The 23,083-nt window shown below is 47.6% G+C and overlaps 1 protein-coding gene across 1 annotated transcript; it reads right to left on the bottom strand.

Annotated features, from left to right (window-relative positions):
* Positions 1-572: 572 nt before the first annotated feature.
* LOC308152650 (uncharacterized protein) lies at positions 573-15,758 on the bottom strand. Its single transcript, XM_080525687.1, has 12 exons — positions 15,635-15,758; positions 14,200-14,253; positions 14,040-14,117; positions 11,119-11,255; positions 10,667-10,789; positions 8,720-8,777; positions 7,118-7,444; positions 6,830-6,969; positions 5,930-6,046; positions 5,041-5,098; positions 4,089-4,169; positions 573-4,002 (listed from the first exon to the last, which is right to left on the bottom strand). The coding sequence occupies exons 2-12, from the start codon at positions 14,222-14,224 to the stop codon at positions 1,496-1,498; spliced, it is 3,651 nt and encodes a 1,216-aa protein (XP_080381813.1). The 5' UTR covers positions 14,225-14,253; positions 15,635-15,758; the 3' UTR covers positions 573-1,495.
* Positions 15,759-23,083: the final 7,325 nt, after the last annotated feature.

Genomic DNA, 23,083 nt, shown 5'->3' on the forward strand with positions numbered 1-23,083 from the left:
TGTTCTCTGGTCATAATAACTTGCTGCCTTTCTGCGCAGCCTGAATCAAAGTGGACTGTCTGAATCAATTAGTAGCGGAGGAAATTCATATAGAGGAAACACTGGCGTACCATCCATTGGCACAACGGACAGTATAACATCACGTCCCGTGTTTCATGATTCAGGAATCCTGTCGTTATACTGTTTCAATTGAAGCCTTTCCCGTTTGCGACTCCATAGCAAAGCGATGATATGACGTCACATATGTATATGTTCTATAAAAGCATGTTACAGCACACAGACAGTGTCCAAAATAAGGTTGACAGTAATGTTGTCTTCTGGACCCTTGTTATATCTTCCTTATGAGTCCGTTATTCAATACTCCACAGATCCAGTCAGACTGAGGTCATCAGTACAGTAGGGTGTGGCTGGCCAATTTAGCCTAGCTAATACTGATTCAGTTCATCCTTCAGTGCTGGTTTTAATCTACTCTAAATGGTCTAAATATAGCCTGCTGGTCACCTGTATAAGACAGTTGAAGAGTTGGAGAAAGAGAGCATAGGAACATTGAAGCAGGACACTGGCGTGTGTTGACATTGACTTTATTAGCTCAAAGGAAAACAGGAAGAGAGGCACTCAAAATGCAACAGCGACACTTGTCCACCTTGGGAAAACAAGTAAACAAAGACAACTTTCTCTCCTGCCGTGCTACGGTACAGTCTTAACACAGGAGACTGGACTTGGAACGACTGCACAGAAACTTCAAACACTAATCTAAAAAACTGATTTATTAGACTAGATTAAGCAGCGATGGATGGACCTTGTATTATCTGGCTAGGATTTTTTTTTATTACAGAAGGGATTGAGAGTTTGGGAGTAGGGCAAGAATGTACTGTAGGGGGTGCTTGAGGAACAAGTTTGGCCAAAACATTGGGACAAGGTGTTAGTGGAATGTGGTTAGTGGTTCTAACTCCTTAGGTTGGGTGAACAAAAAAAGCGAATGGACTACAGTTCGGCTTAGACGCTTCTGACAAGCAACTCAAAACTCTTTCTTTTCCTGTCCTTCCAGTAACACTTGAACCAAAGCGATAATCAAAGAGGACACAACCTCACATTCACACAAATTGAACACTTGCTCTGGAACACAAAATGATACTCTCTGGCAAGGCGGGCGGTGGCTATGGGCAGGCCCACCCAAACGTGCATCGTGCCCACCCAGTCAAAAGTAACATTTTCTACCATGTTACAATGATCATTTCACTCTTGTTTCTGTGCTGCGTTGTGACTTTGGCTTTGTGACAAAGAGGTGTGACTTGGTGAGTGAATTAAGGTCATGAGTTCATATCAGCAGGCAGGTAAAAAAAAAAGCTGGCACCATAAACAAATAAATAATTGGCACCAAAACAAATAGCAGGATCCAGTGTATAAAACAAACATAAACAACTGATTCCTGTGTATAAAATAACCCAAAATACTTTCTGACCACGTCAACAACAAACCCTTGTCTGAGGCAGCATTAGAATAACCTGTGGTTGGCTTGAGGTTGGACGGGCCAAGGTGGTGAGTATGGTTCTGGGGCAGCATAGGAGCTGGGAGCAGGAGAGTGGCCCCAGAATGGAGCCCTGAGGTGGGCAGGGCTTGGGCTGGGGCTGGGGGGGGGCACCAGGTACACAGCAGGGCCTGGATGTAAAGGCCAGGAAGGTGGGGTCCCCAACACTCCAGACGCCATCACACATTGGGGGCTCCTGAGTCTCTGCGCCCCCCCGATATCTCTTTGGTACGGACCGGGCTGGGGTCTGAACCCCTCGGTCTCAGATGAGGGGTAGTACGGGTGATGGGGGGGTCCGTACCCTCCAGGGTTAGGGCCGTGATGAGGCTGGTGTGGGTCAGGGTTGGTTCTGAACCCGTCCGGGATGGAGCGATAGGGGTCAGAGTTCATTCCACGGTCCTCTGGGAAGGGTGTGTAGTAGGGGTTCGGGGTTCGTCTCTCGTAACCCTGCGGCCCTGGCCTGTAGGGGTCAGGGGTCAACTGTTCTCCGTAGAGCCATGTCTCGCGGTATTCCGCTGCGTAGAGCTGCGCTCTGGGCTCTGCGGCTACGCCACCCACGCGGACGCGTATGTCACCGCGGCGGGCGCCGTCGTGCCTATGAAGCCCTACGGCCTCCCAGTGAGGCCTTACGAAGGCCTGCTGTGTCTGGTGGCATTGTGGAGGCTGGTGTTCGTCATACTGCTGCTGGTGGTGCTGGTGATGGGTGAAGTCAGATCTGTCCTCTCCGCCTCTCCCCTCCTGCTCTCCCTCCCCCTCCCCCACGACATCCCACACGCCTCTCTCTTGATCCGAGCCGTAGCGCTCTTCTTCGGCGTGCAGCGCGTCGGCTGACCTCCGTCCAAGACAATCGTAGCGCCTGTCAGTTGACTCCTGTCCTGTGGGGTACAGACTGTCGGTGTACCTCTCCTCCTCCTGTCCTGTGGGGTACAGACCGTCGGTGTACCTCTCCTCCTCCTCCTGTCCTCCGGCCAACAGACGGACAGTGGCTCCCTCTGGTGGCTCGTCCTGGAGCGGCGTGTTGGTCAGTCTCTCCTCGTCCTCGTACGATTTGTGTACCGTCTGTTGACGGTCTGTGAAAATCCTCCGTTCGCGCTGACTGTCAGTGATCCTTATGAAGACGGTGTCACAGGCTGGACCTGTGTCAGTGGTGTGGTCCACTCTGCTGAGCGGCTGACCCGGGTCAGAGGACGGCTGTCTGTCATGGCGTCTGGTTTCCTCTTCAGTAGAGAGGCGGTCCTGGGAAGGCGCTGGCCCCGGTCTGGATGTGTCTACGGTGGCTTCAGCGTGTGTGCGTCTAGACGTGTGCGTGCGTCTAGACGTGTGTGTGTTTCTGGCAGTGTGTGTGAGTCTGGCAGTGTGTGTGTGTTCTGCTGTGTGCGTGTGCCTGGATGTGCGTTTGTTTCTGGAAATGTGTGTCTGTCCTGCTGTGTGTGTGTGTCTAGATGTGTGTGTCTGTCCTGCTGTGTGTGTGTGTCTAGAAGTGTGTGTGTTTTTGGAAGAGTGTGTGCTTTTGGCAGTGTCTATGTGTCTGGCAGAGTGTGTGTTTCTGGCAGTGTGTGTGTGTACTGCAGTGTGTGTGTGTACTGCAGTGTGTGTCTCCACAGGGTCACTGACGGAAGGTGGGGCAGGGACAGTGATCACTGACAACATCACTGAGTCCAGAGGCTGGTATTGGGGGTTCATCTGTGAGTTCTGAGGCTGGTATTGGGGGTGCATCTGTGAATCCAGAGGCTGGTATTGGGGGTGCATTTGTGAATCCAGAGGCTGGTATTGGGGGTGCATCTGTGAATCCAGAGGCTGGTATTGGGGGTGCATTTGTGAATCCAGAGGCTGGTATTGGGGGTGCATCTGTGAATCCAGAGGCTGGTATTGGGGGTGCATCTGTGAATCCAGAGGCTGGTATTGGGGGTGCATCTGTGAATCCAGAGGCTGGTATTGGGGGTGCATCTGTGAATCCAGGGGCTGGTATTGGGGGTGCATCTGTGAATCCAGAGGCTGGTATTGGGGGTTCATCTGTGAGTTCTGGGGCTGGTATTGGGGGTGCATCTGTGAGTTCTGGGGCTGGTATTGGGGGTGCATCTGTGAGTTCAGAGGCTGGTATTGGGGGTTCATCTGTGAGTCCAAGGGGTATTGGGGGTTCATCTGTGAATCCAGGGGCTGGTATTGGGGTAGGGCAGAGGGGCTGAGGGGCGAGCCATCGGCGGGTGAGGGGGAGGGGTCCCGGCTGAAGGAGGTCCTCTCCATCAGCAGTGTGCCGTCAGTCAGGGACAGGCTTACCTTGAAGACCGGCTCACAGCGAATCACCTTCGCCGGAACATCCTCCAACTCCTCCCCCTCCCCCTCGACCAATGACCTCCGACGTACCGTGTGCTCCTCAGGAGTCGGGGAAAGAGAGGGGTCACGTTGCCGTGACAACTCAGATGCGTGGCCCTTCGGAGCCAAACTTTGCTCGCTGAGAGCGCCGCTACACACCACTGAGAGAGAGGGATTTAGTTTGATCTCGTTGACACTCTATGACGACTGGTCCTTCATTTGATTGACAGCTGTCAGGTCCACTCACCTGCGGGTGTTCGGTTACCTCCCTCCCATAGCTCAATGTTTGGCTCCTCCTTAATGGCGCCACACTTCGACATATCTATACCTAAGTAGTGATAGAGAGAGGGAGAGGGAGAGAGAGAGAGAGAGTGGGGGAGAGGGAGAGACAGAAAGAGAGGGAGACAGACAGGAAGAGAGACAGAGACAAACAGAGAGAGAGAGAGAGACAGAGAGCACAAGAAAGAGCCAATCACAGGCTCAGGCTCAAAAACACAGGAGGAGAAGACAAGATGGGGCCGAAGATTTAAGATAGAAAGAGAGAGAGAGAGAAATACTCCAATGGAGGGGGGGGGGGAGTGATATATAGGAGTAGAGAAAGATATCAACAGATGAGTTTAAATAGGAAAGGTATAATAGGTATACATAAAGGTATAATAGGTATACATAAAGGTATAAAGGCATAATAGGTATAATAGGTATACATAAAGGTACATAATATCCAGTCCTCTTCAATGGGCACAAACACTGTATGTGTTTTAATATATGCACATTGTATATATACACGCACATTGTATATATACACGCACATTGTATATATACACGCACATTGTATATATACGCACACATTTTGGGGCTTACCACACACCACTGGGAACCTCACACAGGAGGAGAGAATTAGATGGAGAGGAAACAGAGTGAGAGAGACGGTTGTACATACCACCGGTATCGTTCTCGACAGAGAGGGGGGGGGGGGGGGGGGGGGGTTTGGGGGGGGGGAGGATGGATATATTGTTTTTTTGGAGGGGGGGAGGATGGAGAGAGAGAGAGGGACACAGACATTGACAGACGGACTGTCATACAGGTATACCACTGGTAACTGTTCTTAAAAAGAGAAAGAGAGAAAGACAGATGGAGAGAGAGAGCGAGACACACACACACACACACACACACACACACAGAGCAGCCGTTGTACTTACACCACTGGTAACTCTTCCCAGCCATTTGGCTACAGAGGGACGCCGCTACCCTCAACACCTAGGAAACGTGAGATGATCTGAACATGAGGGGGGGGGGGGACAGCGGAGACACGGAGGTCGCTTGGAGGAGTGTCTCTCCCTGAGGAGAGTGAGTCTGACTGGAGAACTATCAGCCCCCCACCCCACCTGACAACACGTCACATTCTAATGCTTTGGTCCGCATATTGGGATCTGATAAATTTCCGCGTTGTTGAAAATCAATGACACATCGCTAGTGGGCGGCTTCGGTAGAGGTAGAGCCGGCGTCTAATGATCGCAAGGTCGGCAGATCGGTGGTTCAAACCCCGGCTAGCCACATGTTGAGGTGTCCTTGGGCAAGACACTGAACCCCAAATTGCTCCCAATGAGCGGGCCGGCGCATTGCATGGTAGCTTCCCGCCATTGGTGTGTGAATGTGTGTGTGAAAGGGTGAAGGAGAGGCCGTTGTAAAGCTTTGGATACCATTTTATATAGTCAACTAACACAGCTTGTTTTGTGAGCCTGCTAACAATGTAAAGTAGTGTTCTAGTTAACTAGGTAACAATGTAAAGTAGTGTTCTAGTTAACTAGGTAACAATGTAAAGTAGTGTTCTAGTTAACTAGGTAACAATGTAAAGTAGTGTTCTAGTTCACTAAGTAGCAGTGGGGATTCCTCACCCAATCACCAGTATTTTGGCTTGATTAGCGAGTTTGCGTTGTGATTCTCAACAACGTTGAAACGTAGATCCGTGTTTCAAAATAAAAGTCTGAACATTCTGATTGGTTGCCGATATGCGGACCAAAACACAAGAACGTGTCACATATAAATCACAGGACAGCAGGTGTGTGTGTGTGTGTGTGTGTCTGGTACCTGTACTTGTCCCCGGCCCAGGTCTCTCTCTAGTTTTGCGGCTGCAGATTGCAGCAGGTGACTGGCAGCACTGAGCCCCGTCCCCATCCCCTCCAACCGCCCGGGATGCTCCTTTATCTGCGCACACACACACACACACACACACACACAGACACAGACACAGACAGAAGGTCGCTGGTTCGATCCCCGCCTCAGAACGGAGCTGCGTGTGTGCAGGTGGAGGGGGTGCTGGCATCATATCTAAGGTGCCCATCACTGCCGTTGTGCCCTTGAGCAAGGCACTTAACCCCTAATTGCTCCAGGGGGCGCTGACTATGGCTGACCCTGTGCCTAGAGCAGAAAATACATTTTGTAGTACTCAATGACAAAAGGTTGAATCTAATCATATCTAATACCGTGTATACTTTGTAGAGAGAGCGTCCCCCCTCCCTCTCTGATGGGCTAGGTGGATGTGAGAAAAATTTCTTTAATAATGATGTTATTATGTTCACTGGAGACTGTATGAATAGCAAAGGCTGGTATATGATTTAAAGCTGAAGCCAGGTGCCTGATAAGGGGAAACAGGACTGTCGGTCTCCCTTTTTCCCTCCAAGGCCAAAATGAAATAATGATGCTCTGTCTTATCTGTACCCATGTGATCTTGTGTAAGAGTTGTATGATTGAAACTATAAGACCAACCAACCCCATGGAGAGGTGGGCTTTGTACTTAGAAACCCTATGTTGACTGTGCAGAGACTTACCCTCTTGCAAGATTTTAAAAAACACTGTGAAATGATTTCGCTTCAGCCTCCATTGGTTATTAATTAACTTAACAGTGGAGTAGTCACAGTACAGTACCATCTCATCCTCTGTACCCGTTTCCAGGAGGACATTTTGTGTCGATCTGAAGACTGAACTGACCATGTAGTTGAAGTGGTGGAAGGGGCTGGTCAGGTGATCTATGATGTCATCAGAAGTGGCCTTCACACAGCAGGACCGACACAGGAAGCAGGAGGGAGCGCCTTCCTCTTCACTCCGACACTCCACTACGCACGCCAGACCTGACACACACACACACACACACACACACGGCCCTTTTAAACTGACCCGCAGTCAAGACACAGTCCTGTGAGGTCTCCCCGCACTCACTCACTCTCACACACACACACACACACACACACACACACACACACACACACACACACTCACCAATCATGGGCGTGGTCCCTCTGTAACCATGGAGAAAACCCTCTGTGCTCCATGATTGGACAGAGGTACTCTCTGATTGGGTGGGGGAGTTTTGAGAGACAGCGGGAGGATGCTGGGATAGGACGGTGCGGCTGTCAAACTGAATGACGGCCTTTTGTGATTGGACAGTGGCCTTCTTTGGTTGGTCGGCATGCTTCTGCGACTGTATGACGGTCCTCTTGGATTCGAGGGTGAGATATTCAGACTGGACAGGTAACTCAGACTCTGATTGGCTCGGGGGCTCTCCCTGGTCCAGCCCACATCTGATGGCCTGCAGAAGTCCTAGGGCTAGAGAGGGGGAGTGAGAGAAGAGAGGAATGAGGGAGAACAAGGGAAGGGGTATAAGAAAGGAGGTTTGGAGAGGTAGGAAGAGAGAAAAGCGATGAAGAGAGAGCGTGTTAGGGTGAAAATCCTTCCTAAGGCGTCTCTGTAATCCTGCTCATCTTAACTAAGGCATATCTTTAATCCTGCTCATCTTAACTAAGGCATCTCTTTAATCCTGCTCATCTTAACTAAAGCATCTCTTTAATCCTGCTCATCTTAACTAAGGCATCTCTTTAACCCTGCTCATCTTAACTAAGGCATCTCTTTAATCCTGCTCATCTTAACTAAGGCATCTCTTTAATCCTGCTCATCTTAACTAAGGCATCTCTTTGACCCTGCTCATCTTAAATGCCACGAATAAATGCATAGAGGAAACACTGAACTTCTGACCATCGTCTATAAAGACAGTAACATACCTTCTGACCATCGTCTATAAAGACAGTAACAACTTCTGACCATCGTCTAAAAAGACAGTAACAACTTCTGACCATCGTCTATAAAGACAGTAACAACTTCTGACCATCGTCTATAAAGACAGTAACAACTTCTGACCATCGTCTATAAAGACAGTACCATTCCTTTGTTCCTGGCTCATTCGCTGTTTGACCACAGATGTGTGAACAGTCAGTGTGGGAATTTGGAAAACATTTGGCCATCCCATAACCAGTATACAGATACATCAATATACATATCCATATATATAAATGTGCAAACTATATGGACGTTTGTATTAACGTTACCAATATAATCAGTGTGTATTAGCATTGCAAATACTCAATGAGGTACCTAATGACCGGACTGACGTCATAGAAAAAGTATCCCTGCCAATATATATCTGTGATTTTGCTTTTAGATTAATTTCAGTGTATTAAGAAGAGTAGTTAGACATACACATTTGTGAGTAGGACAAAAGAAAGATTCCTACAGTTCCTTGCTCATTTGCTGTTTGACCACAGATGTGAGCCCAGATATGATTACATTGTCTTAATTCAACTTTCGTTTGCACCTCAATTTGATTCCTCACCCATTAAGATTTGATAGTTCAATATCAGAAATCATAATTACAGAGGGAAGAGAGAGATGAGAGAAAAGGAGCATGCGAGAGGGAGAGAGTGGAAGGAGGAAGGGAGGAGCGAGAGGAGAGGTGGAACAGGATAGGGGGAGGAGAGAGTGAGTGGGGCAGGATGGGTAGAAACAGATGGATGAGAGGAGAAGGGGGGGTGGGGGGGGGAGACTGACCATGGCTCTCGCTGTGTGCCGTCATCTCCTCATAAAGGGCAACTTCCAACTCCAGCACCTAGGACAGTAGGACAGGGGGATGACACACACACACGTTGTGGAAATCTAAATTCCACTGACTGGACCTTGGTGAGACGTAGGCAAAAAACACAAACACGTGTTCCTTTTTAGTATTTAATAAAGTAATTTGCAGTAAGTACTGGCCTCTCCATCAGCATAACATAGGGTCAGTAAGTACTGGCCTCTCCATCAGCATAACATAGGGTCAGGGTGATCAGGAAGAGAAGACAGTTTCTACAGGAGAGAGCTGTGCAACAGAGGCTCAAGGCGTACAAAGAGTAGAGTACAAAGGAGTTGTCCCGTTATCTCTTTGGGGAAGAGATGGGTCTCATTCTGATTATCCTCTCACTCCCTATAGTCAGGCCACATTCCAGTACGTATCTATGGCCTATCACCTAAGTTTAATTTACGGCCTGTCTCCATTCTTAATCTGAAAAGTATGTGAGTGAACACGGTTTGGGTTTGGGGAGGACGACACAGTGTGGCATTGTTTTTATTGCTTGTCTGGGGCGGCTGTGGCTCAGGAGGTAGAACCGGTGTCTAATGATCGCAAGATCGGCGGTTCGATCCCCAGCTGGCCACGTGCCGAGGTGTCCTTGGGCAAGACACTAAACTCCAAATTGCTCCCAATGAGCGGGCCGGCACCTTGCATGGTAGCCTGTCCCCATTGGTGTGTGAATGTATTTAATAGAAATCAGACTCTGCTTTTGATTTTTGATCCAACTGAATATTTTCAATAATAAAACAAATGAAAATGGCATGGACAAAAATGATGGGACCTTTAACCTAATATTTTGTTGCACAACCTTTAGAGGCAATCACTGCAATCAAGCGATTTCTATAGCTCTCAATGAGACCCTTCCTGAGCAAACTGCTCCAACTGTTTCAGGTTTGAAGGATGCCTCCTCCAGACTGCATGTTTCAGTGTTTCAGCTGTTTAAGAAATATAATTCTTTCTATATTTCCAGGGCGGGGGGGTTGAAAAGAGTCACCCCAGTTCTTCCTATGCTGAACTCTCCTTTAAGGCCACCACAGGATATCAGTAGGAGAGAAGGTACCAGTGGGTGGGGGGGGGCAGGTCCCAGTGGGGCATCAGGGAGGCTAGCTGTCTCCAGTAAGAACGGCTAGGACGACACCCAGCCTTAAAAGTTGTGCTGTTAGATCTTAGTGGTGTTTCTTACAATATAATCTGTGTGTCAGTACAGGATCACACTGTTCTGCTGTTGTCTGTCATGTTTAGAGGAGATGGCCTCTGCATCTGGCAGACTGGCTGGCATTCAGCAGCCAGTCACCCATCTGACTCCCAGGGATAGCGACCTTGGGTGTCTTGCTGAGCTGAGGCGCCAGGGCTGGCTGACGTGTTGATTATTACCATGTAACAACTGTGATACAATGAGTATTTAAACCGTCCTTGGCCATTGTGTGATTGTCTAATGCTGATCTCAGATGCCAGAAGACGTTCATTCCGTATGCAGTTCCTTCTGTTTAATAAACCTGAGTGATCATTACGACCCATGTTTTGAATATCCTTCAAATACGGGTCTGGGTGTTTGCTACCCACCTGATCTATCCAGAGACACAACACATTTAAGATCACGACTATCCTCTATAGATTGTTTTATAACATCATTATCGACAAGAAGATCCTTCAGTGCCAAGATGTCTAGAGTAGATTCATGTACAAACATGGTGATGTAAAAATAGGAAGGAGACTTTAAGTCTCTATCAGCATCCTTGCCTATTTTTTAATTGGGTATATCTATTAGATATATTTTTTAACTATTGGAGTGCCTGGATTTACTACATTTTGAGTGGGACAATTCAAACAGCACGCACGCAGGAGCGCGCACACACACACACACACACACACACACACACACACACTACCTGTACGTCCCCGGTGCCCTCCTTCTTCTCCAGTCTCTGGGCCATCTCTAACAGAGGCCGGGCCAGCTGGGCCAAGTCAGCGGTCCTGCTCCACTCCGCCACACAGTGAGGATGACAGGCCTTCTGCCCACAGGACAGACAGAGGGACACAGTGAGGATGACGGGCCTTCTGCCACAGGACAAACAGAGGGACACAGTGAGGATGACGGGCCTTCTGCCACAGGACAGACAGAGGGACACAGTGAGGATGACGGGCCTTCTGCCCACAGGACAGACAGAGGGACGACATAAGGTCAATGTGTCAATGTGTGTGTGTGTGTGTGGGTGTGTGTGTGTGGGTGTGTTGCAACTGTACTAGAGATCAGAGACATGAACACTAAGTGCACGCTAAGACCAGATACATTGACATGTTAAGAGCCTGTCTGTCCAGGCACACACACACACGCACTCACGATGTAGTTGTATCTGTGGAGACTGCCCATGATGTGGCTCCGTACGTCTGCCTTGCTGAGCCGACACTCGCACGCCTCGCACAGGTACACCGCCTCCCCGGCCACGTCCGTCACACACTCCGTCACAGAGCTCAGACCTGCAACACACACACACACACACACACACACACACTTTTTCTCTGGACCTCTATACATCCAGTATCACTACCAGTGTGTGTACAGCTGAAGAGGGAGGGCCGACAGGGGCTTTGCTTCTGAAGATTGTAGAGGTAGGTGGAAGTTCAGATTAGCTGGTCCTTGGTGAGATTTCGGCAAAAAGAGCACAAACACAGCACGTGTTCCTTCTGAGTATTTAATAAGTAAAGTCCGGCGTTCCATCAGAAGCAACAGAAGGTTCCAGCAGTAGAAGGCCCAGAACACAGGGCACACAGACATTTGTGACGTCAGCTGGTGAAACTCTAAACCACTCGCAAACGGCAAAGCCTTCAAATAAGTTTTTCCGACCTTAAAGTTTTCAAGTACCCAATCGTTATTTTTTTACCGATTACTAAATACGTGTAATTTGTCAGCGAAATAAGCTTGTTTTCCGTATGTTTTAATAGGGGCTTGGGCAAGTTTGGTTTTATTTGGTATCGTTGGTTATCAAGGTGGATCGAGGCAGCCTATGGCTGAGCTAGGGAGGAGGACACACAAGCATGCTGTCTCTTTGTTTACACCGAGCAGAGGCTTACCACAGCTCTCAACCAACTCTGGACACCCAAACATTGGACACTGATTACGAAAAAATAAATGAACGAACACACACACACACACACACACAAAGTGAAAAGCTTATAGGTTTTTACACTTTAACACACACACACACACACACACTCCCCCCCTTCCCTGCCCCCCCCCCCCCCCCTCAATGTTTTGGGAACTACAGTTTGCTGAGCTCTCCCGGGGTTTCACACAGTATCTGTTTCAACATTGACCATATGAAGTTACGTTAAAGACACAATGGTTCCTCCCAGGGAGCTCTGCCTTGTAATCTCTAGGACAGACTGGAAACAGCCAGGGACGCTGGGTGCCTCTTTGGCTGCCGTCTGTCCGCTCCATTTAGGCCATGTAGCGTTCCAGTGTGCATCTATGGCCCATCACTGGGGACAAGCAGGACATATAATGTCACCTTGTGTCGTCCTCCTAGCCCTGAACCTTGTCCATGCACTAGTGAAATGGTCAGCAGGAGACAGGCTGTGAGTTACACTGAGGCCTAGGTCAAAGGTCATCTCTCAACCCGCAGGTTGAGGGGGGGCTCCCTAGTGTGGGAATTTTGAGAACTTTTGGTCATCGACACTTGAGTATATACACATTCTGACATACATACACCTTCATATATCAGTTTGCATATCCCACTACCTACATACCTTATATTCCATGGTAGCAACGACACCTCCATGACCTGTATATTATTAACATTGCTTAAATTCTCAATGTATACTCACTATATGCGGTGCGGTGATGTCATGTGGAATGTGAGGTATAGCTAGTGTAAAGCGTGCATGAGAGATATGGATAACTGAGGGCAGGTGACATACATATAGGAAGTTTACTAGTTCAGGTCAGCAGCTGACCCTTACAGATGAGTGAGTCAGGCCTTTAGAGTCTCACGTGAAATCCACACTCTGACTAGCACATACAGGAGGCCTGCGATCCACATGACAACGGCGTACTCAGCTCAGTAAGTCTGCCATGTCGGGACAAGCAAATCGCACATCCACGTATCACTGTTAATGAATTGTCTATATACTCCAGACTAGAATGCTGGAGACAATATTTCACAAAGTCAGTCTGGAGATAAGATAAGATAAGTCTAGAAATTATCAATACCATAGTTGCATCCCACTCACTCCTGCACTCTCCTTATGTTCTGCCACTACTACGTCTAAAGAAATAGAATTATTGGGTGACGATGATGTTGTGTCCTATCTCCCTACACTGGTCCAGCTGTAACGCATACATTACTGTTGGAAGAAAACTGAGGAAGGGGGTGGTTGAAAAGAGCTGCAACTCTCTCAAGGCCGATCTCTCCTGTCAAGCCACTGCTGCACATCATCAGGAGAGAACGGGGTCGGCAGGGGTCACCTAAGGTCACCTGGCAGACCAGGAGTCTCCTGTGGGAACGGTTAACAGCTGTCACCCTGACCTGCTACACGGGCCAGGATGTGTCTCGTTGAAAGGATTCACGTACAGTCACCAGAATTATGTTGATGATTACCATGATGATCTGAAAATAGGAACGACGGCATATAGAGAGAGCTACCCCCTATGCAAGGCTGTGAAACTGCCCTTCTCATTCAGTTGTTGTTTGGACCAACTCGTCTGTTGTGAAGTTCGTAATATCTCTAAAGCTCAGTGTTTCCCCATGTCATTAGTTCTCAACGACCAGCCTATTTTTTAATTAGATTAATATATTAGTTATATATATATTAATATATTGGATACATTTTAAACCTATTGAATAGAGTTGCCTAGATTTACAACATTTTGAGTAGGACAAATTCAATTAGAAGGGAAGGGGTGATGTGCTGGTGGACCATGTGTTACCTGTAGCCTAAGTTGGAACTCTGTCTAGGGTTACAAGTTGAGTCTTACTACACTTTCAGATCAATGATAGTATGCATTAATGGCTCGTTCAAATGAGAGTATTACACAATAATACAACTAATTAACACATACACATTTTGCCATTACAAGATACACGTCCATAGACAGACACACACTGACACACACACACACACACACACACACACACACACACACACACACACACACAGACACATCACAACTTCACCAAGAATTATAAGTAATGCCTACAGATTTAACACACACACACACACACACACACACACACACACGTGAAGGAAAGGATCTTTTCTCACCAATGATAGGCTGCAGTCTGTCCTTGTTGTTTAGATACACTCTCATGGAATGGGACAGCAAGCTTTGGCCACACACCCCTAAAACATAGAGTACACAGGATGAATGAGTGGAAGAATACTGTATTCTATGAGTGGAGAAACAAAAGAATGAAAGACTCACCTTTGTGTGCTCCATTAAGCTGCATGGTGAAAGACTTCAGGGGCTACCACCCACCTGTAAGGATGAAGCGAGAGGAAGAGAGGAGAGAGACAGAATGAGTGTTTCATTGCATGCATACCGGTATGTAGTCCTAGGCTATTTCCAACTAATTTGTTTCATGACAATTATGAGCTTGGCTATCATTATGATAATAGAATGAATGTAGGTGCATGGTTGAAACAGCCTAGGACCAAACACTCTACACCTGGTTAAGCTGCTTGTAGTTACTAACGCAGGAAATGAAAACTAGGCCTGAATCAAAAAAAAAAACGATTCACCACTTCCTATGAGAGAAACCGGTACACATCATGATTTTCACAATGCTCCTAACCTTCTCAGTCATACACATCCACCGTAGATTGCAAAAGCCAGCTGTCTGTCTCTTGTCGGCCACCATCGGGACCGAGGATAAATCGCCAGGATTTAAGGATCAAAAGATCCTTTTGTCCAACTATCTTCTCTGATTGCCTGATTCTTAGAACAATAGTTGGCAGAAAAGTGCATTTACAAAGCAAGATCAGCACTAGATAACAACAAAACGTGGCCACTGTGAAGAATTTGTCATTATCTGCAACAGCACCAAAACAAAGCAGATTTCTTTAAACGTTCATCGATTAAAGTCTCCTATTCCATCATTATTGTTTCCGCAACAAGCCATAACGGCAAATGTGAGCTGGACTTTTGACCCAACCAGGGAACCGCAGGTCACTGTCGCTTCTATTCAAATTCAAACCGTCAACAAACAATTGCTGTAAAGAAGAAGAAAAAAATGACACGTCAATAACATTGGTTTTTGGTTTCATCGTCGCTAACTACAAAATGTCTTAAATTGTATACCTGATCCTCATTGTAAAATGCGCGAGGAATATTGGGCTAACCAACAACCCCTTCCCACTGCCCAGCTGGTTAGCTAGCGGGGGAACGAAGTGACAGTCAAAACGAAACTGGTGTCAAAAAAGCTTAAAAGAGCCCAGATTCAGATGAAAATGTTGGGATACAATATTTTGTCAGGCAAGTTAACTAACGTTTTAGCTAAACAGGAATGAATGTAAGCTCATCAATATATAATCACCAACTGTACGAGGCAGACCCACGTGTTGCAAATAAACAATATCCGATAATCGCGCAACTTTGGTTAAGGAAGCAGGCAAGCTAGCAATATCCGGAGAGTTTAAACCGAAGAAATATCTACCGGTACCTACCTATCCACACGACGAAGTCAATTGAACCGGTCTGCTTCAATTGAAATGTCAAAAGAATTCAACCATGCAGCTGTTGCAACCAATGATTATCTAACAACGTGAATCAACCCCACCCGTATGCAGGCAAGGCAAGGGAGCCAGCCCGGCGTCTGGAGTGGAAGGGTAATGAATGTGTCTCCGAATAGGCTTACTACCTGTCCTTATGGTCCCACTAGCTGTCCTTATGGTCCTACTAGCTGTCCTTATGGTCCTTCGATCTTCAAAAGGAGTCTGCTCCTTCGAGAGAGGGATAGGCTCTACTGGTGGAACTTGTACCAGTGATGCAACAGTTATGTAGCCCACAGTTCACAACCCCAGACCTGTGAAGGCTATTATACCTCTTCAGTAGTCAAGGATATTCTAGTCAACGAATCTGTAATTTAATACAACCAGCTATTGCAGAGAAATAAGGTATGATGTATTGAAGGCTAAATGGTCATCATCCTCATCTCAGTTATTCCTCTGGTAAATAAAACCTTTCAAATTGATCACTGCCAGTTAAACTTCCACATGCCTGCTGAGGTTGTGTCCTGGTAGAACAGCTCCTCCCACATCACGACCTCGGGGGGGGGGGGGGGGGGGGGGGGGTAATATCATGCCACAGTGAGAAAGTGGTTGAACTGTGTACAAGTGGCGGCTGGTGGAAGTAGACATGAGAGGACGGCTCATTGCCAAGCATGGAATGGAATGAAAAATGGTATCAAACACATTTCCTCAGTCCATCTGTGGAATATTGTTATAATTGATTGATCTGCTTATTAATGCTATACTATACACTCACCGGCCACTTTATTAGGTACCCCTTGTAATGTCCTTTTGGGCGTATTTACGGCGTATTTACGTGGGTCCTAAAACACTGAATGGCCAATTATTATTATTATATGCCCATTCTCTGGGATCACGACCTAGGTCAAGATGTTCTTATCAAAAAGCTTGCGAAAGCATGGGTGATGTTTGGTGGTTACTGGTTTGTCAGTTTCCTGACACATTGCAAGAAACAAGATTAAGGGTGTGTTATGCATGATATACTAGGTCTTGCGCAAGACCTTTCTTTTCTCACTTTAGCGATTGATTTGCACACATACAGCTGTTCAACCTTCTGGCTTATCAGTGAGAAAGATTTGCAACTTTGTTTTCAACTTTCTTAGTCTATCAATCTAACCATAGCTATGTTTACACAGACTAGAACTTTTTAGATAGAGACAAGAGAATGCCCTAAATGTCCCTATCCCATGATATATAATGTATACATACCGTACATTCCAAGATGTTGTTCTGTTCACTAAATGGACCCTCTGTTCTGGACAACTGGTCCCTATCTTGTAAGACAAGGGTAAGTTATGACAAAAATATACTACAATACTATTCAAGTATTGTTGAATAATTACAGATCCAATTAAATATGATTCCAGATTAAACTGTGAGGGGTTGTTTTGCAGACACCATTTGTATTTATTTTACCAAAATATTTTATTTTATTTTAGATTAGATTAGATTCAATCTCATTGACAGAGTACAAGAACTAAGACAACGAAACGCAGTTTGTCATCTAACCAGATGCAGTGCATTGTGCAAAAGCCATGAATGGACATTGCATGGTGTATGTATGGACATTGCAATCATTGAACTTATCGGGAACGTTACCCTTATGAAGACATTCATTACTGTGAAGTCAATGCGGACGGTGCTCAACTTGTTCATGTTCAGCCTCGCGCTACGTGCAATGATTATGAATGTAAAAAGTGTAGTGCCGAGAGACGGGAGTCGGAGGCGGAGTATCAAATGTCACAGCTAAACGTTTATTAACAAACATGAACAAGCTGCGACCACATGCTTCAAGCAGTAACTATAACACTCATGTAACAACTCGAGTACCACGCACTTAACCCTCCGTGCGGAACCATAATCCCAACCCATAGTTCCGGGGGTGAATTATGTTAACCCACCACAAAAGTCAATATATTTGCATTAATATCAATAGGATGTGTACAGTAAAGATATATGTACAGTGTGCACGTATATATTTTGTGTATATATGTGTGTATATAATACGTGAGAGGTAATATTTTGATTTATTTTACACAATGGTAGCAATTTCCAAGCGTTTCTCCAGTTTCATTCTTCTGCCAGCGCAGTGGCTAATTTCTCACATTTTCGCACATTTTCACGCCAAGTAGTTGTTTTTTTATAAATCCCAAAAATGTCCATCATATTACAAGCTGTGGTGGACCACAAGCTCAAGTTTTGGGATATTAATGAGACAGTGCAGAATACAGCAGTTGAGTAGTGGAGCGATTGCAAGCGGACCGAGACCACTCTCCCTAGGTGGACTCAGTCCAATTGATTTGTTCCGGATCAGCGTGTAATTGCTGTGTTTACATATGCCCAAACGAACCGAATTCGGGGGGAAACACTCCCTGATTCGGACCAAAGAACTAGAGCCCCTTTTCCATTACAGGGCCAGCCCGGGTCGACCCAGGCTGGCCTGCTTCTTTGGCGCTTTTCCATTTGTCGGCCCGGGTCGGCTCGGGTCGGTTCGGGTCGCTTCTTTAGCTACCCTTCTTAACCAGGAACCAAATTTAGACCCGGAACCTTTTTGCCAGGCTGCGTGTGACGTGTGACGCTGCACACCGTTGATTGGTCAATGGAAATCGTCATCCCATGTTCATAGATTTCTTCGCTAACCGCCATCTTGAAATACCACATTCGCTCTTGGAAAATGTCACTACAGTTTCTGTAATAGCTTATTAATAAAGATTAGAAAAATTATGCTGACCATCGTTTTATCTTAGTTTAATGTCATTTTAATGCATCATAGAACTTTTATTTACAACAAGCATAACACAAAAATCGCTATTATGCACCGTCTTTGCCCGTGAATAACACCGGCTGTGAATGTGGTAGAAACACAATACTCCTTTGCTAACTTCACCATCGGTATACGGTCATTTTGAGCCCTTAACCACCGCGCTGACACCCCGAGAAGTTATGCTTTTAACCGTAAACTCAATGAACCGGGAGTTCACCCGCTGCTGCTCGCAGCACTGCGCCTGCTGGTTGAAACTCCCGTTGACAGCGGGGGCAGAGAAAAGTTTTACCAGGGAATTCGCTCTGCGCTGTCGACCGTGATAGGAGTGTAGGATCGACACCATTCAAATGGTTTTGGATTCCCTGTCCTCTCCCCTATCCGGACACGTTTGAATTGTTATCATAACTGTTATATCCTAACTAGGTATGTTGATATAACTAAATATACTTTCTATATAGTAGAGCAAGCAGGAGCTGGAGACCGTGTTACTGTAATGGTGGTAACTTTATTAGTCGACAACGGAAACGGAACACACGTCATACATATATACTAGGCAGTACCCGGATGCCCCACAGGGTGGTAGTATAAGTACATGACAACTCCTCCCCACTTAATGAACAAATAGGCTCACTAACAAATCCTTGAAATTAACAATCGCTCAGAACTCCAATCACAACAACAAGATCACTTTGTTAACTAGTTATAAACCATTCATCTTATTCTAAGGGAATGAGTTACGGACTACTCAAACCCTGACATGACCCAGGGGATTATTATGCCCCATTCTTGAGGGTCTGTCACATCCCTACTACAGATCCAGGCGTTTCGGCGGTCGCCGCTCTCTCTGTGACTGGCGATGAGTAGTACGGCCATCCGGCAGAACTACACTGTCTGTATCCGGAACAGCTTTCGGTGTGGAACACGGCGACAGTTCTGTCTCCGATACAGCGGTGAAAGTGGATCCAGAGTCAACAGGCTCCACTGTACCTGGTGTATCCTGGATGAGTGTGCTCTGGATTGGGCTGCCCCGGTTGCTTGGCTCAGCAGCAACCACTGGTGTGTTTTCCCCAGGTGTTGCAGACCCCGCGAGAAGCTGGTCGGTGTGTCTCCTCCAGACTAGGTCATCCTTGGTCCGCACTGTATAAGACACCGGCCCGGTCTGTTCCAGGACTGTAGCAGGCGTCCACTTAGCTCGGTTGTTATAGTTACGTGCCAGTACACGGTCACCGGGCCGGAAGGTCCTTTCTTTTGCTCTCTGCTCACGTCTCTTGACCTGAGCCTGTTGTTTCAGGTGCACAGTCTCTTTGGTCTTTGGGGGTTTCAGAAGGTCGAGATTGGTGCGGAGTTGTCTCTTCATGAGAAGTGCTGCCGGCGTGACTTGAGTGGTTGAGTGCGGTATATTTCTGTATGACAGCAGAAACCTATTGAGCCGCTGGTGGAGAGATCCTTGTCCCTGTGAGGCCTTCAGGCCGTTTTTCATGCTCTGAACAAATCTCTCTGCTAATCCATTTGTGGATGGGTGATAGGGGGCAGAGCGGATGTGTTGTACTCCATTTGCCTCCAGGAATCTCTCAAACTCTTGTGAGACGAATTGGGGCCCGTTATCGCTCACCAGCTGTTCTGGAAACCCGAATCGACTGAACATCTCTCCTAGTTTCTCGATGGTTTTCTCTGCTGTGGTCGATCTCATTATCGCCACTTCCGGCCACTTACTGTGGGCATCAACCACCACCAGGAACATCCTCTCCTCCATCGGGCCAGCGAAGTCCACATGAACTCGCTGCCATGGTGCCTCCGGCCAATCCCACGGATGGAGGGGAGCTGGCTGCGGCATGCAGCGCACCTGCTGGCATGACGTACATGTTTTCACAGTCTCCTCGATCTGACCATCCAGTCCAGGCCACCAAAAGTAGCTTCTCGCAAGCTCCTTCATGCGGACGATCCCACTATGTCCTTCATGTAGCTGCAGTAGTAGCCTTTTCCGTAACACAGGCGGAATAATCACCCGGCGTCCCCAGAGGAGACATCCTGCCTGCACAGACAGTTCACTCCTTCTTGTGAGGTAGAGCTTGAGCTCGGGAAGGTCTCCCCTCCTACCGGTGATCAGTACATCCATCAGCGTTGACAATACAGGGTCATTCCGGGTGTGTCTCTTCACTTGAGCTGCTGTGATGGGCGCTTCCTCAACTTGACTGAAGTAGAAAATGCCGGTCCGTGTCGGCTCGGCACGGACCACAGGCAGGGGTAGTCTCGAGAGGCCATCCGCATTGGCGTGCATCTCCGACTTGCGGTATTTGATGTCGTAGTCATGAGCAGACAACAACAAGGCCCATCTTTGCATCCTTCCCGCCGCCAGGGATGGAATGCCGGTGTGGGGCCTTGTTGTGAGGGGCTGATGGTCTGTCAGGAGAACAAACTTTCTCCCAAAGAGATAGTGATGATTTTTTTTTACTCCAAACACAATCCCCAGTGCTTCACGTTCTATTTGTGCATAGCCGCTCTCAGCCTTGCTGAGTGTACGGGAGGCGAATGCAATTGGCCGTTCCTCCCCGCTGGGCATGATGTGTGAAACAACTGCTCCCACCCCATATGGGGAGGCATCACACGCCAGTTGTAGGGGCAGTGCGGGGTCAAAATGTGTCAGGGCGTCAGATTCCAGCAGCGCCCGTTTCGTTATCTCAAACGCAGCCTCACATTGTTGAGTCCATACCCAGGCTTGCCCGTGGTTTTGGATGGAGCCTTGTGCAAGCCCTCCGCGTCAATCACGTGACCCAGATACTCGACGGAAGACTGGAAAAACTCACACTTTGACTTGCGAACTTTTAATCCATATTCTTCCAGTCGCTGCAGAGTGGCCTCCAGGTTCCCCAGATGTTCCTGTTCTGTCCTTCCAGTGATGAGTATGTCATCCAAATAACATTGGACCCCGTCTAAGCCGCTCAGTATCTGCTCCATCGCACGCTGGAAGAGAGCCGGTGCAGACGTAATCCCGAAAGGTAGTCTGCAGTATCGGTACAGGCCCTTGTGAGTGACTATGGTGAGCAGGTCTCTAGATTTCTCGTCGACCTGCATCTGTAAGTAGGCTTGGTTGAGGTCGATTTTGCTGAATCTTTGTCCTCCAGCCAAGCCTGTGAACAGGTCCTCTATGCGAGGGAGTGGATAGTGTTCAGCCTCTAGCACAGGGTTCAGGGTGACTTTAAAATCTCCGCAGATTCTCACCGAAGTATCTTTTTTAATGACTGGTACGATGGGAGTGGCCCACTCACTTCGACTGATGGGCTCCAGCACCCCACTCTTGACCAATGATTCCAGCTCAGCTTCCACTTTTGGCTTTATGGCGTATGGGACTTGTCTCGCTTTCAGGAACTTGGGTCTGCTGTCTGGCTTGATGTTCAGACTGACTATGATGTCCTTCATTTTTCCAAGTTCCTCTTTGAACACCTCCGCATGTTTGTTCAGGATAGCAGTCAGAGGGGATTCCCCTTTGTTCAGCATGTGAACCTTGGGCCAGTCCAGTCGGAGTTCCGCCAGCCACGAACGGCCTAGCAGAGATGACAAGCCGCCCCCCACGACGTACAGTGGTAGGTGTGCGGTTTGCCCATTCACCTGGACTGTGACATGGATGACCCCCTTGGTTGGCACTGACTCGCCGGTGTAGGTTCTCAGTTTGAGTTTCGTTGGTTGTAGTGGCAGATGCGGCAGGGTTTCTTTGTAGACAGCATACGATATAAGAGAGACTGCTGCCCCAGTGTCTATTTCCATACGCACTGGTTTCCCCTCCAGCAGTGGAGTTTCGAAATAACCCCCTGCACCTCCCACTACTGACAGGACATACACAGGTTCCTCGTCTGATGAGCTGCTGAGATTAGCCGTAGCTTGGCTAGGTTGTACACTATGCACAGGCTGTCTCTTTGGAATCTGTATTTTGACTTATTGTTGTCCAGACTAGGATTTTTAATCAGTCCCTTACTTTTGCATGCCCGTTCAATGTGACCTTTTTTTCCACACTTCCTGCAGTCCACATCCTTACTCCAACACTCAGCAGCCAAATGTCCACTCTTGTCGCATCTGTAACATTTGCTCTGGGTACCTCTGTCCTCTGCGGAGACTCTGTGCAGCTTACCGCTCTCACTGAGCTGATGAGCGTCCTTGGTCGCTAATTCCATGGACACACTCACTTCAATAGCTCTTTCCAGGGTAAGTGCACTTTCAGTTAAGAGGCGTTTCTGGGCAGCCTCACTCCTGAGGCCGCACACGAGCCTGTCCCGTATGGTGTCGTTCAGTACATTGCCAAATTCACAATGCTCTGTCAGCCTTCTAAGGGCAGCCACAAATGTCACTACTGACTCCCCCTCCTCCTGGTTCCTTTTATGGAAGCGAAACCGCTCCGCAATCACCAGGGGCTTTGGTGAAAAGTGCTCTGACAGGGTTTTCACAATAGCAGCATAGTTTTTAGTCCCAGGTTTGTCAGGCTGGACTAGTGCACGGAGCAAATTATATGCTTTAGGTCCCATGACACTCAAAAACGTCGGCACCAACTTCACCCCTTCAATGCCATTTGCTGCTGCAAAGTACTCAAAACGTTCAGTGTAGGAGTTCCACTGCTCCGTACCTTCCTCAAAGGGGCCGATGCTTCCCAATATCCCCGCCATAATAACAGCTGGGATAGGCTGGCTGGTTCAGCTGGCTGCCGCTGTTCGCCGTCAGACATGCGTCGCTTTCACTGCCGGTGCTAGCAATGCTAATGTTGTTAGCATACCTTGGTAGCCTGGCTCCGTCGTAACGTCTCCTAACT

The sequence above is a fragment of the Nansenia antarctica genome (genome assembly GCF_963989245.1).
Source record: "Nansenia antarctica genome assembly, chromosome: 3".
Taxonomy (NCBI): Eukaryota; Metazoa; Chordata; class Actinopteri; order Argentiniformes; family Microstomatidae; genus Nansenia; species Nansenia antarctica.

Coding starts and splice junctions, on each gene's coding strand:
- LOC308152650 (XM_080525687.1), bottom strand. CDS start 14,224: ATGCAGCTTAATGGAGCACACAAAG. Junction 11,256..14,039: donor CAGACTGCAGCCTATCATTG/GTGAGAAAAGAT, acceptor TGTGTGTTGCAG/GTCTGAGCTCTGTGACGGAG. Junction 6,047..6,829: donor TCCACCACTTCAACTACATG/GTCAGTTCAGTC, acceptor GTGTGTGCGCAG/ATAAAGGAGCATCCCGGGCG.